The sequence below is a fragment of the Durio zibethinus genome, chromosome 22, assembly GCF_047325235.1.
Source record: "Durio zibethinus cultivar Kanyao isolate XHJ-2024 chromosome 22, ASM4732523v1, whole genome shotgun sequence".
Taxonomy (NCBI): Eukaryota; Viridiplantae; Streptophyta; class Magnoliopsida; order Malvales; family Malvaceae; genus Durio; species Durio zibethinus.
Window position 1 is genome coordinate 5,883,852 of NC_143183.1, and position 15,404 is coordinate 5,899,255.

The 15,404-nt window shown below is 33.8% G+C and overlaps 1 protein-coding gene, 1 long non-coding RNA gene and 1 pseudogene across 2 annotated transcripts; all 3 read right to left on the reverse strand.

Annotated features, from left to right (window-relative positions):
* Positions 1 to 2,194: 2,194 nt before the first annotated feature.
* LOC149512512 (uncharacterized) lies at positions 2,195 to 5,532 on the reverse strand. Its single transcript, XR_016332006.1, has 4 exons — positions 5,209 to 5,532; positions 3,899 to 4,031; positions 2,992 to 3,198; positions 2,195 to 2,867 (listed from the first exon to the last, which is right to left on the reverse strand). It is a non-coding gene; the product is annotated as an uncharacterized LOC149512512 (long non-coding RNA).
* A 1,027-nt stretch (positions 5,533 to 6,559) lies between these two features.
* LOC111307864 (arginine decarboxylase 1B, chloroplastic pseudogene) lies at positions 6,560 to 8,516 on the reverse strand (annotated as a pseudogene).
* A 1,012-nt stretch (positions 8,517 to 9,528) lies between these two features.
* Positions 9,529 to 13,685, reverse strand: LOC111307865 (ER lumen protein-retaining receptor). Its single transcript, XM_022906165.2, has 6 exons — positions 13,286 to 13,685; positions 11,648 to 11,913; positions 11,302 to 11,417; positions 10,131 to 10,204; positions 9,866 to 9,929; positions 9,529 to 9,786 (listed from the first exon to the last, which is right to left on the reverse strand). The coding sequence occupies exons 1-6, from the start codon at positions 13,374 to 13,376 to the stop codon at positions 9,750 to 9,752; spliced, it is 648 nt and encodes a 215-aa protein (XP_022761900.1). The 5' UTR covers positions 13,377 to 13,685; the 3' UTR covers positions 9,529 to 9,749.
* Positions 13,686 to 15,404: the final 1,719 nt, after the last annotated feature.

Here is a 15,404-nt window from a genome sequence, read left to right on the forward strand (position 1 = left end):
GTCAAGAGAGTGCATAGATGGATTGGAAATTATGCATTACATGCATGCAGGGTTGGTATTGTGCAAAAGCATGTGGGATTCATAGGAATGGCTCAACAAAACGCATGGCCCCAGCATGATGCTGTCTCCTCTATCTTTTTTTGTCTTCTCTCATGTCATAATCTTTAGAATAATGTCTACAATTTATGAGAAGGCTTTGTAATTTTTTTTCTCTTCCAGTCGGTAGAAACTCAATAATTTGATTTTGGTCCCCAAAACATGTATAGAACAAAATCATTCCGCAATCAGACTTTAATGCTGAGGAGTAACTAAATTGAACTATAATAAAATTGAAAACTAAATGTTATGCAAGGAAACAACAGTGGGGGTTAAAGTAGTTTTGTCTTACAGCTAAGAATAAGTAGAAAACTATAGCTTTATTTTTGTTGCAAATTTATGATATGCCATTAGCTACTTGGAGGAGAGTTCACAGCCTACAGTGCATGTTCTAACAGTATCCGGCAAAGGAAGTTTAGTCAGGGTAGAAAGGCTCTTAGGGGTAAAAACTTCATTGCAGTTAGGTTGGTTAAGCTGTCTTGTTCTGCTCAGAGTTATCAGTACTTTAAAAAGAAGGAATACCAGATTACATAGGGGAAGACCAGGGTGCAAAGAGAGCTGTTCACCTTATAACGGAGAATGTTAGAGATAGAATTGATAGCTAAACATCATTGAAAAACTTTTCTTGAAATAACCAATATCATGTATAAAGTGTATATCTCAGTTAAACTCATTGGAAGTTAAAATTTCATACCTTTTAGCATAATTCATCTTCTCTTGAACTATTTGGAAAAAAATGTGAAATAAAACTTTCAATCTGTGGAAAATAATACAGTCAAGCGTTTATAAGTTTATAAGATTAAAGTGATACTAACAGAGAAACAATTATGAATAATTCATATCATCCTCCCTTTGTATTTATGAATAATGCATAATCTTGCAGAAATCGCCCAAGAGGAAAGAATAAAAGAAATTAGTTTTAAAGGATGAGAGAGAGATCAGACCTAGTATAATTTAACTAAACAGATCAAAATCACAGAGTTACTGTAAGTCAAATACAATAAACAAGTAAGAAAAAAAATGTTAAAAAGGATTGTTGATATGCTTCAAAAAGGTTATGCTCAATCAAATTATTTGAGTTCTTACTAGAGGCTAAGAAAGATTCAAGGCCCTCATAGGCCAGGAGAATTTTGTTGAAGGGTGGAGAATTGCTTCAAAAGGGATTCTGAGTTTCAATGGTGCTAAAGCAAGAATATGGTACACTAGGTCGGTTCCAAGATCATCAATCCAATAACAAAGCCACGGAAATGGAATCTTGTCCCAGCTGCCTCTTAAAATCAGAACAGCACCAAAATGCAGAAATTTTTCTATGCCAATGATGCAAAATACCATTCTACCCACTTACGATCTATGTTACGACTCGAGTCTTAAAAACACGTAGATTTTCTTTTGCAAGAATCACCTCCAAAAAATAATTTATATTATCATTTGCTCTTATCTTGGATGGTTTTTCACGGTTGAATGTCATGCCTGAGGGTTATGGGGTCCTATGTTTATACACAAATATTAGAGAATTCAGTTTAGGGATGAATTCTAGACTAACTTCAATTCTTTGTTCTTATGATGATGCTTGGCTTTGGTTTTCTGTTCTACATAGGAAACTCTGCCCGTAGTTTTTCTTTGGTATCTTTACTTGTCAATGGAAGAGAAAATCTACAGGTATAGGCTCATTTGGGGGATTTGACTTAATTAATAAGAAATTAACTTCACTTTATCATGAAATTGCTGGCAAAGTTACGCTTGCATATGGACAAAATTGTGCTCAACTCAGATTGCCATTATCTCTCTTTTTCTCATTTTTGTTTCAATGTCAGTAATTGTTCAATCTTTGACAGAGAAATGAAATATGTTGGTTCAATTTTTTTTTTTGCAGTGTCCATAATTGTTCAATCTTTGACAGAGAAATGCAATATGTTGGCTGGAAATCAAATAAATGCTGTCAAAACCTTTTTTTTTTTTTTTTTTGCGGTAGTTTGAAAATAAAAGAAGAGATTGCATAAATTTAAATCTTAGACCTGTTAGATGCCACTTTTTAGCAGGAACCAATTAAACTAAACCTTGAATTCAAAACCAAATACAATTTAAAAGATGATGAAGATGAAAAATAAGTCTTCCAGAATGTCTTGGAAGATTATAGGAGCTCCCACTGTAACAAAACAAAGGTTTAGCAATAAATTTTGAAAGAAAAAAAAGAAAAGAAAATACAATTCATTGCCATTGTGTTTTAGGCAGCTCCATCATTTAACAGTCTCCGGGATAGCCAATGCTCTGATACAGAGGCCACCCAATTCCTAGGGAGCGTTTGCCGTTTGGTAAAGAAGAAAAGGTGAAGGATTGAAAATTCCATAAAATCTTCCTTGGCATCAATTAACCAATGAAGTGAAAGCATTGGCAGACATAAGGAATATCTTGGATCCTCCAAGGATCAGTTACTACTATAAAATACACAAACGTTATTATGTTAAAAGCAAGTAGTAGTCCCCTTGACCCTAACGCCTGGACTAGTCCTAATGCCCAGATAATATACATTTCAGACCTCAGAGACATAATTTTTGACATTGGCTATATAGGAAATAACTTTGTTCCGATGCTCCAGCAAATAGACACATTGTTAGCAGTATTGTTAAAAAGCAAACAATCATACTACTTGAATAATCTCTAGATTCATAGTTGAAGTTCATATGAATTACCATTGAAATAAAAGCGCCCTGTGCAACAAAATACAATGAAGCGGCTTCATCTACATAAGATGTCAATGTTTGCATTCGTTTCTGCAATGGACACAATGAAAGAGGAAAAGTGAGGGACGCGATGAAATTTTCCTTTTTTTTTTATTTCTAATAGTATCGATACATAATGAACCACACAAAAAAAAAGTTCTGGAAGTAATCTCACCTTACCTACGTTGGTCTTGGATTGAACTTTCCAATAGAAGGAGAAGGTCAAATTGAAATACATCTTAAAATCCAGCTACTATGTACAAGTACAGCACTTGTTGGTAATGAAACTTTTCCATGAGAAGTCTGAGTGTCAGACAACATCATAACCACCTCCATTCACATGAACCATGGCATCAATTTCATATCCATCTTCCAATACAAGCTGCACATATAGGATAAATTCAACATCAAAGAAAATTATAACAATGTACACAACTATAAGACATTATAATGAGTTCTAGATAATACGATTACTTCAGCAAATAAATGCAGAATCTCAATGCCAAAAGGAAGACCAGCTATAGCCAACCAATGGCAAAATGATTGAGATTCTAGTGCTTCCTCATCTTCAAAAGGAATGTTACAATAGAAACAAATAAATATGGCTCCAATAAAGATAATTTGAATGATTAAGAGATATTACACTAGCCACTGCATAATTAGCAGAAGACTTTAAGAATGAAAGCAAAAAAGGAACCCTCTAGCCTAGTTCAGGGAACTTGCTGCATATTAGGTACAGAATTTTGCTTAGGAGAAAATAGGATGGGGTAAAGATAGTACAAAACCTACTAGTTTCTCAAGATGGCACACTTTCTTAGACATGTTCAACAATCATGTTCCCTTTTTTTTTGACAATCATTTATGTTTCACTAAAATTTTGAGATGTCAGAAGATCTTCTTGCCATACATGACACATTTCACCATTGTGAAGAGAAAAAATTTCGAAGCAAGCTGTAAAACATAAACATTACTAGTATGTATCAAACTTATGTGATTCTTATCACGAGGACCCTAACTTTTCAACAAATGTGTAAGATCTATTAGGAACCTTAAGAAACATTATACTTCTTCTGGAGTCCTACCATGAGCAAACGAATGACCATTGATAAAAAATTGAACAGTATTGTGTTCCAAAAAATGACGATGAAAGTAAGCAACGAAAAGCTTCCTCATTTTGGTTCCTCATCTGATCTTGAAATGCACTTCATTTCCATTCTACAACAAATACACAATATGAAAGCATGATCAAGGAAGGATTGATGGAAGGGAGGCGAAGGCAGAGTTAACTGAGTAAGTTTGAATTCGAGGTTCACACTATAAAAGAAAAACACAGATATAATGGATTAATGATGAACCTTTAAAGCCTAAATTGATCTACTAAACAAAGATAAACTTATCCTCCACAGTGCATATGGAGTGAAATATTACAAGAGAAAATCACACTTCTAAAATATTACTATATCAAAGAAGTAAAGAACACTCAAATTTCACCATTTCACTGGGACTCAATGAAAGAAACATGACAAAAGTATCCAACATTCTTTTAATGCATCTAGATTCACTTCGTTCTCACTCTCAGTACTTAAGAGTGATTATAACATGGCTGAGAATCAAAATTGGAAAAACTGCCCAAAATCTAATTTCAAATCCCAGCTTCAATTCCACTCCTCTGGGAGATGCAAAATCACGGAGAACAGAAAAGAAACAAAAATGAGTCTATTCAGGAGTCAACCTCTCATACCCAATGAATTGAAAAAGATAGTTAAATCAAATTATTTTAGTCCAGACTAATGTGTGCTGAAGTTTTATCCATAAACAACATGCATCAATTTGGATAATTCCGCACCAATATCAATCCATGCTTCTCTATTGGTTCCATCCAACCCTAACATCCTGACAACCTTACATCCCTCCAGGAACCAAGAACCTACCTCCTTGCTCCAATTAAGAATCACCTATTTCACCTTTACTATAATTTTTTTTCGGTACATAAAAGTTTAGGGTGAGAAGAGGCTTCTTCATACCAAGTCCAGGGTAGACCGCTGTCTTAGAGAGACTTACATTGGATTTACAGATCGCCCATCAAGGAAGACTATTAGCAATGAGATTCAAATTTAAAAGTATTCGAACTTTACTAACTCAATCAACCGTTGATTATTATAATTTTTTTGGTAATAAGATAAGACCCACAAACACATTGCCAAAAAAATAACAGACTATGGCCTAAAATTGCTCCTTTCATCACACTGTTACAAGTGGCCAAGAAATAATTCAGGTAAATGTAAAAAGCCTCATCAATCTTCAACTCCTCAGTGTAATCACACACAAATCTATCTATATTGGGTACCATGAAATTAATCAGAAAGAGAGATAGAAAGAGAGAGCAAAGAACCTGGCTTATAATAATGAGATTGATACTAGAAGGTGGATCGTCACGCTTGTTAGAAGACATTTTCTTACGTCAGGAACCTACCTACAAGCAACACCGAAAACAGATTTTATTTCTTGTTCAATATATGTACATGGGTCTTTTTCTATCTCCTTACAAAATCCAAAAGCTGGGTTTCCCCAAGGCTATCCAAAGGGTTTTCAACAAAAATGATGAGTAGAAGAAGGCAAATGGCAACTTGGAATGCAGCAAAAGTGGCTGGCTGCAAAACTAGAAGCAAAGACGAGTTGTCTTTTCATTTGTTTTGAATGTCCACATTTCTGTCATATTTTTAACAAGGACAGACAGGACAAAGTTAATGCATGTCTTTCTAGTACATTCCCTGTTTGTTTTACCAAAAAGTACATTCCTTGTTCCTTTCAATGCAGTGTCTATTAATTGCTGCTTTTGTCTTGTCTACTGAATACGGTAAGATACTTCCAACATCTAATCCAAAATAATCAGAGCATTTTTCTTTTGTTTTTTCCACTGTTTTTCAAGTACTAGTAATTATGATATTTGGAGCGATGGTAATAAGGGGCATTCTGGATAAAGAACTATGAATTTCCTTCTGAAAACTGCTATATTTATTTTAAGATAAAAAAAAATTCGGTTTGCATGCATTTTGGAGATTTAAATAGTTATTGTCAACGGATTATTTGAGTTGATAAATTTTGAATATTTCAACTTAAATTTAAATTTTACTATCAACAATATCTCTTGATAAATTATTCGCAAATTCAATATAAATTTTTTTTAAAACCTGTCATACTCTAATTTTGAAATAGAAAAACGTTTTCACATCTTAAACTTTTTCACATCTTAAACTTTTATAATAAGAAAAAATTCAGTGCTTCTTGGATGTATCTTGGGATTTATCTTTTGTTAGGGATTTAGATGGACGTGGATTATTCCTCCATCCTAATTGGAAGGACTCACGTATTCACAGCCTATGAAATGTAATTCATTTTGTCTTACCTTTCCAAAAAAAAAAAAAAAGTTCATTATGTGAAATATATTTCATTTTGGACACAATTGAAGCAACACTTATAGAAGCATACTGCAATCTGATGATTATTGTTTATCATTAACTTGTTATGGCCAAATTGGTCTTCTTCCTACGAAATATAGTTGTTACTGCTTTGCCTGATCAGCTCCATACAGGTAATAAACACAACGCCTGGAGGGTTCTGAATCAGAAGACAAAATGTTGCCATCATTTTATACAATGAGCAATTGTGTATGCTCTTTACCTTAATACGCAACTCAAATCCTTAGAATCTCAACCTCACCTGGTATTTCAGTAAGGATCTGCTCAGGCACCTGAAATTATAACTGGGATTCTTTTTCTTTTTTTTTTCATTCCAATACAATAAACTCCAAGAATTTGCTACTGACAGAACAGCAATTAGCTAGACCAGCTACAAGAAGACCCCTTCATTAGTTAAGGCATGTTGCTGAAGATGCCTGCTAGAACAGACTGCAACATTTCATCTGTGGTGCCATTAACCTGACCAAACACGTCAATCCGTTGGTTAAGTTCCTTGAAGATGACCTCAGGTTCATGTTGCATCGCTCGAAGAACATCTCTGCAAGACTGCCCTGGCATAGCATTTGTCACTACAAACCCCTCTCGTTCACAACTTTGTGAAACCTGAACAACACTGGGATTCCCAAGCAAATTTTGAGATCCACCAAGTGCCTCCACATAAGCCCCTGCCAAGAACATTCCCAAGTAATATTTCTTTCCAATGGATTCCTTGTGATTATCATTGCTTCTCAATTCGTGCAGTGGCAAGCTTGATTCACCTCCAATGAATCTATCAATCTTTCCATCACTATCACAAGTTAGATCTAATAAAATCCCCTTAACTGTTGGCTTTGGACGGAGTCGATGAATTGGAACAATCGGGAATACCTGCCCCTTAGGTCCGTGACATAGACAGGTCCTATGTTCACCTTTAATTGCTGCAGCAGACAAATTTGAGTAGTCTAAGCGAGTATCTTCAGTTAGCCCTTCAACGAAATGCTGCAATCCTTCCGGATACATTACCGGAGAATCTGACACACTGGAAGAAATAGCCTCAAAAGTCAAAATTGAGTGGTAGGAGACAATAGCTCTACCGCTTTCACTGCAGATCACTGGATGCTTAACAGATTTGCTATCACACACTTGTTGAATCACTTGGACAACGGTTGAAGCATACTCTTCGAGCCCATAACCGACAGAAACATCAGAGTTACAAGATTATGATCCATCATAATCAATGCCAAGGCCACCTCCAACATCAATGAACTGCATACATGCTCCAAGACGGATCAATTCTCAATAGATTTGAGTAGCCTCACCTATGCCGTCTGCCAACAATGAGATTGAAGGAATCTGAGATTCAATATGGAAATGCAGTAAACTTAGGCAATTCAACAGCCCCGCTGTTTCAAGCTTGTTCACCACACTTAAAATTTGCCGGGGTGTTAGTCCAAACTTCCCTCTCTCACCAGAAGTTGATCCAAAATGACCACCATGCTTTGTTCTTAGCTTTGCTCGCAAACCAATGACAGGAGATATACGAAGTTTTGTACTTAAATCAATAACTAAATCTAGTTCTTCCACTTGCTCAAGAACAACCACCACGTTAAAAGCAAACTTTCTTGCGATCAAAGCAAGTAAAATATAATCATTATCCTTAAAGCCATTGCAAATTAAAAGAGCTTCTGGATGCCCTTTGCATAAAGAACTCATTGCTAGAAGGAGCTCAGGCTTGTAATCAACTTCCAGGCCAAATCGAAAAGGGAATCCTAATCTCACAAAATCTCCCACAATAAACCTGTCCTGGTTACTTTTCACAGGATAAACGCCTTGGTAATGAGACCTATAATTTAAAGAGCTGATGGCAGACTCACATGCAGAGTGAAGGGACTCCGAGCGGTTCTTCAAAACAGCAGGCAGGCGAATTATTACAGGAAGTTGTAATCCAAGGCCACCTGACAACTTGTGGTCCGAGACTAGCTTCACCACCCTTAGCAAATCAATCTCCTGATGAGTTGAAGAGGTGTTCAGGCCATTCGGACGGATAGAAATATTGCCAGAAGAGTGCACTGAGAAGTATGGAGCACCCCATTTTTCAATCTTGTAAAGAAGAGATGAGAGAGATGGAGACCAATGGGACCAATCCATTGGATCGAGTTTGCCTTGGTTTGAAGTTCTTACATGTTCATACCTATGGTTTATAAAGGATATGTAGCAGAATCAAGAGCAAAGTGAAATTATAATAACCCTAATTATAAGTAGATCTTGAGATTGGAATGAGAAATCTTCCTGGAAAATAGTATTACAATTAACTCTGAGAAAATTTGAAGAGACGAGTTTGGAAGAGAAAATCTCCCAAATTTGGGGTGTACCAGATTTTCATATATTTTCAGATTTTGTTGCCCATTTTGCCTTTCCTTTTCTTAATTGGTTTTTTATTAACTTATGTTTTAATTGGCATCTCCCTTGTGATTTTTGTTGGCTGTTCTTTGTGGGGGTTTTGTCTAATTTTATAACTTATTTCCTTTCATTAATTTGTTTCCTTTTTTTTCGCCATTAGCTCTATGGTTGATAAAGAGAAGGGGTATAAGTTTGATAAGGGGTATCATGCATGCCAATATTGATTGAAGTGAAGACACTGTAGCTGAAGATTGCTTGCTTCTTCTTGTTGTTTCTGTCGGAACTAATTTTGAAAATCTGTAAGTTGAATTTTGAAACTTTTCATTTCTTTCTCTCTTTCATTGAAAGCATGAGTGAATTCAGTGTTAATTTCAGTCATATATCTGAGTTCTTGGTCTAAAGTTATTATCCTTGGATTTCAAGAATAATGTTTTGAAGATCGACAAAACTCTTATCAAAGTGATGACTGACTTCCAACTTATTATGCTATTGATTATTTTTGTTTCCATCTTGACTGATCAGGGGAGTTAATCACTTGATTTTCTTGCCATACGCATAGCTCAAATATTTAACTTTTGACATGGAAGTGACACAAATACAACTCACATGTTAAAAGTTGGTTCTAAGTCTATGGAAATCTGATTGGAATCTCCATTCTCCTCTTAATGCTGAGGTATCATGAAATTTTTTCCTATACCTTTTTCCTTTCCCATGCAATGGACTGAGAATTTTTTCCTTCTGAGATGAATTGTGCAGTAGAATGTTGCACATAAATGACAATCTCTTTTTTCTTTTCTATTTTGTCTAAACCACAAGCATAAACTAATTCTATAGTCCACATGATGCAAACCATATGAATAAGTTCAAAATTTTTGACATTACAAAGAATCCACAATATGGATTACAATCTCTCAAGGTATGGTATTTAGGATATTAAACCAAGCTATTTGCTTACAAGCTTGAAAAAAAAAAAAAAAAGAGTCCCGAACAAAGGGGCAAATGTAAAAGCACAAGTAACCAAATCAGAGCAGCTTATATCTATGTATGCTACTTACAAACTTGTACCACCAAAGTCTCAAGCTGGTAATTGGAGCTTTACATTGTTCTTCCAGCTGCAGGCATAGAAAGTTGGATTTATTACAATCATTAACCTAAGTATGAGGTGCTTTTCAAAGTGATTGAGGTGCTTACCTCTGGAAATAATAGTAGAAGAAATCAGCATAAAGCAATGTCTGGACAAGCCCTGAAATCCAAGCTGAAAGAGAGCAATCATATAAACAAGGTGTAAGAAATAAGATACATGTCTAACATAAAATATCCCAAATGCAATGCACAGAGATACATTGGCATAGACATCCTTTATACACCCATGGCCATATGGGCACTGACATGTGGTGAGAGAGGAGGGGAGACAGAGAGCAAGAGAAAGAGAAAGAGAAAGAGAGAAGAAACATACTTATCCAGTGGACAAAGTGCTCTTCAGTAAAGTACCGATAAATCCAGTTCAATATGTAGAATGCTCGGTATGCACTGCAACAAAAGGAATTATATTAGCCCCAAACCAAGAATTAAACATTAAGATGTTAGTGACTTATAAAGACAAAAAAAAATGCATACATATCATGGTGCTAAATGGAGGCAAGATGAAAATCCTCCAAGGGAGTCATTCTGCAATATTGTCTTGATGTTTAAAGTATCTTTCAACGCACCATATACCATGGTTGTGAAAAGGGATGAAACCAAAGGTAGTTTGGTTAACTGGTGGGGCAAAGATATATTGCAAGAAGTTGTCAAATGTTGAGTGCAAAAGTTTGTACATGCTGGTTACCCCCCCTCCCCTCTTCTCCAACCAAAAAAAAAAGGGAACAGAAAGTAAATGCTACACGGTTATAAATTTTGAGATCAATATTGTTCCTGATATTTGATGACATGCATACTCTTATGCAAGCCTAATTTGTGATAGCCCCAACAATATGTATTCTACTCAACTCTTTTTGCACTTCTCCTATACTTAAATGAAGCCTATGGTTACAGATAACAGCCATTTTAGTTTAAGTAATTCCTTGAGACTTCTCTTTTACAATTCAAGATGTTGAACAAACTGCTTTCTTGAATTCTTCTTTACTCCCTTTCTTTCTTAGTGCACCAGTAGGTCAAAATCAAATCAATCTTCTACAAAATATTGGGAGCTCCTCCCTTTTGGTTTGCCTTTCTTAACAACTTAACGCAGTTCCGAGAAATCTTATACTGGTTTAATCTTGCCTCATCTCCTAACTTATGGTAGTAGGATGTATAGATAGACAGGAAACAGCGTACAAAGAATAAAAGCACCATGATAGCATAAAACAAATGTAATAGAAGAAAAAAAATTGTACACACTAGCAAAGTAGTTGATCACATTTAAAAACAAAAACTTTGGTCCTACATAAAATCATATCAACTTTTCCTCGAAAAGAAAATTGGTGTCAACTATATTTAGCGATTTTCTCTCTTTTTCTTTCCCTCCAAATTAACATGAAAGGAGGCAACGATATATGGAAATGAAAGCCAGGAAGTAAGGGTCCTTAATGCAACGTAACAAAATTATGGCAAACTTGAAAATTAGGTTTTATAGAGTGGAAGTTTACCCAAGGAGAAACACATATTGTCCAGTCAAGTTGTCAATATTTCTAGTCCTTTGCAACAACACAAGCTGAGGAAGGATGGCAACAGCTTCCAAATATAAGGAAAAAGTCCACATGACCTGCTCAACCAAATTTTCCAGGCAAATATCAATATATGAAGGTATATAGTCTGAAAGATAATAGAACCTGATAACTTCCGAACAAATAATTAATATAAACACATAAACAATGTAACATAGCTTCTAAGGTAACCGGAATAAATTTAACATACAGAATCATGATTGTATTGACTACATGGAAATAAAACAGACTGTTTTATTCCAAGAAATAGAAAGAAACATGTTGATACCTCGCTGAAGGTGAACTTTTCATTTATAAGAAGGGCAAGAATTAGGCAAGGCAGAATAAGGAAATAATGGCGAAATGTATCCTGGTCCTTATCATAAGATCTACGAACTATCTTGTGATATCGCATGTACCATACGATTGAGAAAGAGCTCCCCAGGAATATTAGCTTCATGATCGTGTTATAAAGTGAAATGTAACTAGTGAATATGTCCAAGTAGCGAGTAGCAAAGACAATGGCATAGAGTTCCTGAGTCTTCAGGGAAATGCCTGCAAAAAATTATAGGATTTCATATCATAGATAAAAGATTCAGAGCCAGAAAACAGCTCATAAGACATGACAGGGAGTGTGAGACAGAACTGGATGTAGAATGCAGAGAGACAATGGCATAATGGAGTAACATAAACACAGGATAGAATAGAAAGAGACAAGACCCAAATGCTGTAGCATGCCTATGAATGAAAGCAAGGATCTAGAATTCCTACATTTTAAGTTTAATTACATGATATGGTTTTTTTTTCCATAATAGTAATCATGGACGAGATGCTAGATAAGCATATGTATGCATATGTAACTTATAAAGAAAAAGCTTCCAATACTCCATCATAATGTGATAGAACCTCGATCATGTACGCATATGGTCAATCAATCTTAGCAAGCTTTTGCTCACTACATCCTCAATTGAAAACATCTCTAACTTCTCATAACGACTGCCTCAACTTCCAATGAGTTAAATGGCTTTAGCTACCCCTGAATCCTTCAGTCATCCCACCACACAGTCACATTTTAAAAGGAAAGAAAAACAGAAAAATAAAATTTTCCAAAAAGCTAGTTGCGCAAAACAGAAATAATCAACTTGATCAAGCAACTCTAAGTTAGGGGGCATTGCTACCCCAAAGGGTGAGAGCATACCAAACACTACCTCAGCTACAGCTATATTTTAGACCCTCACCATATACAGAGTTTATCATGTTTTTCTTCAAATCATAGGCCAGCAAGACATACAAATAACTAAACTACATTATAATCCCACATAAAAAAATCATCCTTTGATTTCCATAAAATCTCCTTCCCAGAAGAATACTCATATTGCAAATTTCAAATGCCTACAGATTTATTGCTACAAATAGAAGGAAAATTAGCAAAAATAAGATGCCATTTCGCGAGATGGGAGCTCCAAATTAACAAACCATGAACCCCCTAAATCCAACCAATACAAACCCCTTGATCTCAATATTGTCACTAAATCCAGCAACTTACTAAACTTTAATAGAAGCTATACATAAAGTCCTAACTGATCACACCTCCTTGCTTCTAAGCTTCAAAAATACATACAAGCACAATCAAATTAATAAAAACCCATTCCGAAAATTACATGAATACATAGTTTATACATGCACATTCAAATGTCACATTTTTTTTTATTAACCTACACTTCCAGATTTCACATGATTCCAATTTGGGCATGCAATAAACTGTACAACAACTCAAACAAAACAATAAATTAACAAAAACCCACATTCAATGTAACCAAAAAATTAAAAATTTTTTTATTCTAAGCAGTAAATTATTGAAATAATAAAAAATAAAAATAAAATGAAACGAACCCAGAAGAAAATAAATACTAGAAAATGGACGTACCAGCGCAAGATTTGATGGTGTGGATCTTGAGCAGTAAAACAACAACACTTAACAAATGGGTCATGTCCCCAGCTAATCTGAATATATTCATTTTCCTCTTTTCTCTCTTCTCAAAATTACTCAAATTGTGAAAATTAAAAAAAAATAATATGATGGTTTTTTTTTTTCTTTTTTAGTGTGAGGATCAACCGGGAAAGTTTCTTGAGGAAAACTTTAGCAGATCTCGGATTGATCCAAAAGAAAAACGGCTAATTTCTTTTCCTTTCTTTTTGGGGTTTTTTTTTTTTTTTTTTCTTTCTTTTGTTTTGTTTGTTTTCAGGAATTCCCCTACTTTCCGAGAAAAGGGTAGAAAAATAACGAGAAAAATGATTATGGAATTTACTAGATGGACTTATGTTTTAGCTCTTGAGCTTTATAATATATATATATATATATATATATAGATGTAGATATGTATATGGATATCATAAAAGAATGATCAAGTTTTTTAATTTTATATGATCTTTTAATTATTAATTTTAATAGTTTTAAGATAAAAAATTATTTTTTTTCGACTTTTTCCTTATCTTTCCATTCCTTAAATTTATTAAAATAGAGTTATAAATGTATAAAGTTTTTTAAAAAATTTTCGTCATATATAATTCTTAAGACGACGAAGCCCTATATTTGGGCCTCTGGGGCCTGCACATTCAAGAAGTTAACAAAATTTAGGATTTACACGGAATAGATGTATTCATTTATATTTGTAGGCCCAACTCAGACTTGAAATTAAAGCTATGGCCCAACTAGATAGGGATTGACTCACAAGATTAGGCAAGTAATCCAATCCATAAACAAATTTAATTACACATATGATGCCTACATTATAGTTAAATTCTAAATTTAGTACTTAAAGTTTAAAAAGTCGTAATTAAATAATCAAACTTGGCTTTTATTCCTATCAGTTTGCATACAAGATACACATAGTCAAAAGAGTAACATGTCTAAAACATCCAATAAGATGTTACAATATGTCACACATTGACGTTCCATGCTTTTGTGGCTTGTTTTTAGACAAATCATTTATTTGATTAACGGTGTTAGTCTCGATGTACAAAGTAATGGTGAGGAGCACAGTTTTTAAGTTAAGTACTCAATTATAAAATTTTAAACTTTAGACATCAAATAAAAAATTTAACTATAATAATAAAAGAAATTATTTAATATGCTGATAATTTTTTAATTTTACAAATTAAATTAAAATGATGATACATATATCTCATATATTTAAAAAGTTAATTTAAAATAAAAATAGTATATATGTTATCATTTTAATATTATTTGTGAAGTTAAAAATTTTTACTATCGGTGTATCAAATAATTTTTTTATCAATAATGCCAATTAATGTGAGATCCTTAAAATTATTATGCAAATACTAGATTATTGAGTTGCAAGTAAATGAACCCATTAGACAAAGATTGAGCCTGGTCAAACAGTTTTGAATTTTATGTAACCAGGAAAAAAATAGGAATTTGAAAAATGGAAGAAATGTTTTAATGGAAGAAATTGTCCTAACCATGTATCTTATAATAATAATAATAATAAAAATATAATGCAGATAAGAAAGATAATAACCTAATATTTTAAATTTTATTATCAATATATCAAATAATATATATATATATATCTTTGAACAAAATATTTATATGTCAATGTTATATAATTGTTTTTTGGAAGGAGATATTATATAATCTTTAAAACAAATAATTGGTACATATATATCCTATATTATTATTTATGATAACACAGTCATGAAGTAAAATCATGACGACAAGATGTAAATGCACTAATTTTTTTAATTTTTTTTGTTAAGCTGGAATGATTTGGATTTTAATTTGAAACTGCTAAACGATTGTTCGAGAGGTTTATTACTTTGCCGCAAAACAATTGACCTTGTGGTTCTGCCAAAAGATTTAACTGAGGAAAACAGGGTGCAAAACAGAGCACTATGCTTATACACACGGGCAAACAATTAATTTTACCTTTTTGATATTTTGATGAAATTGTTGGAATAGTAATTCAAATTTTATAAGAAATTTGATTATGATTTTATTGAGATTGATTAAATATTGTTTGATG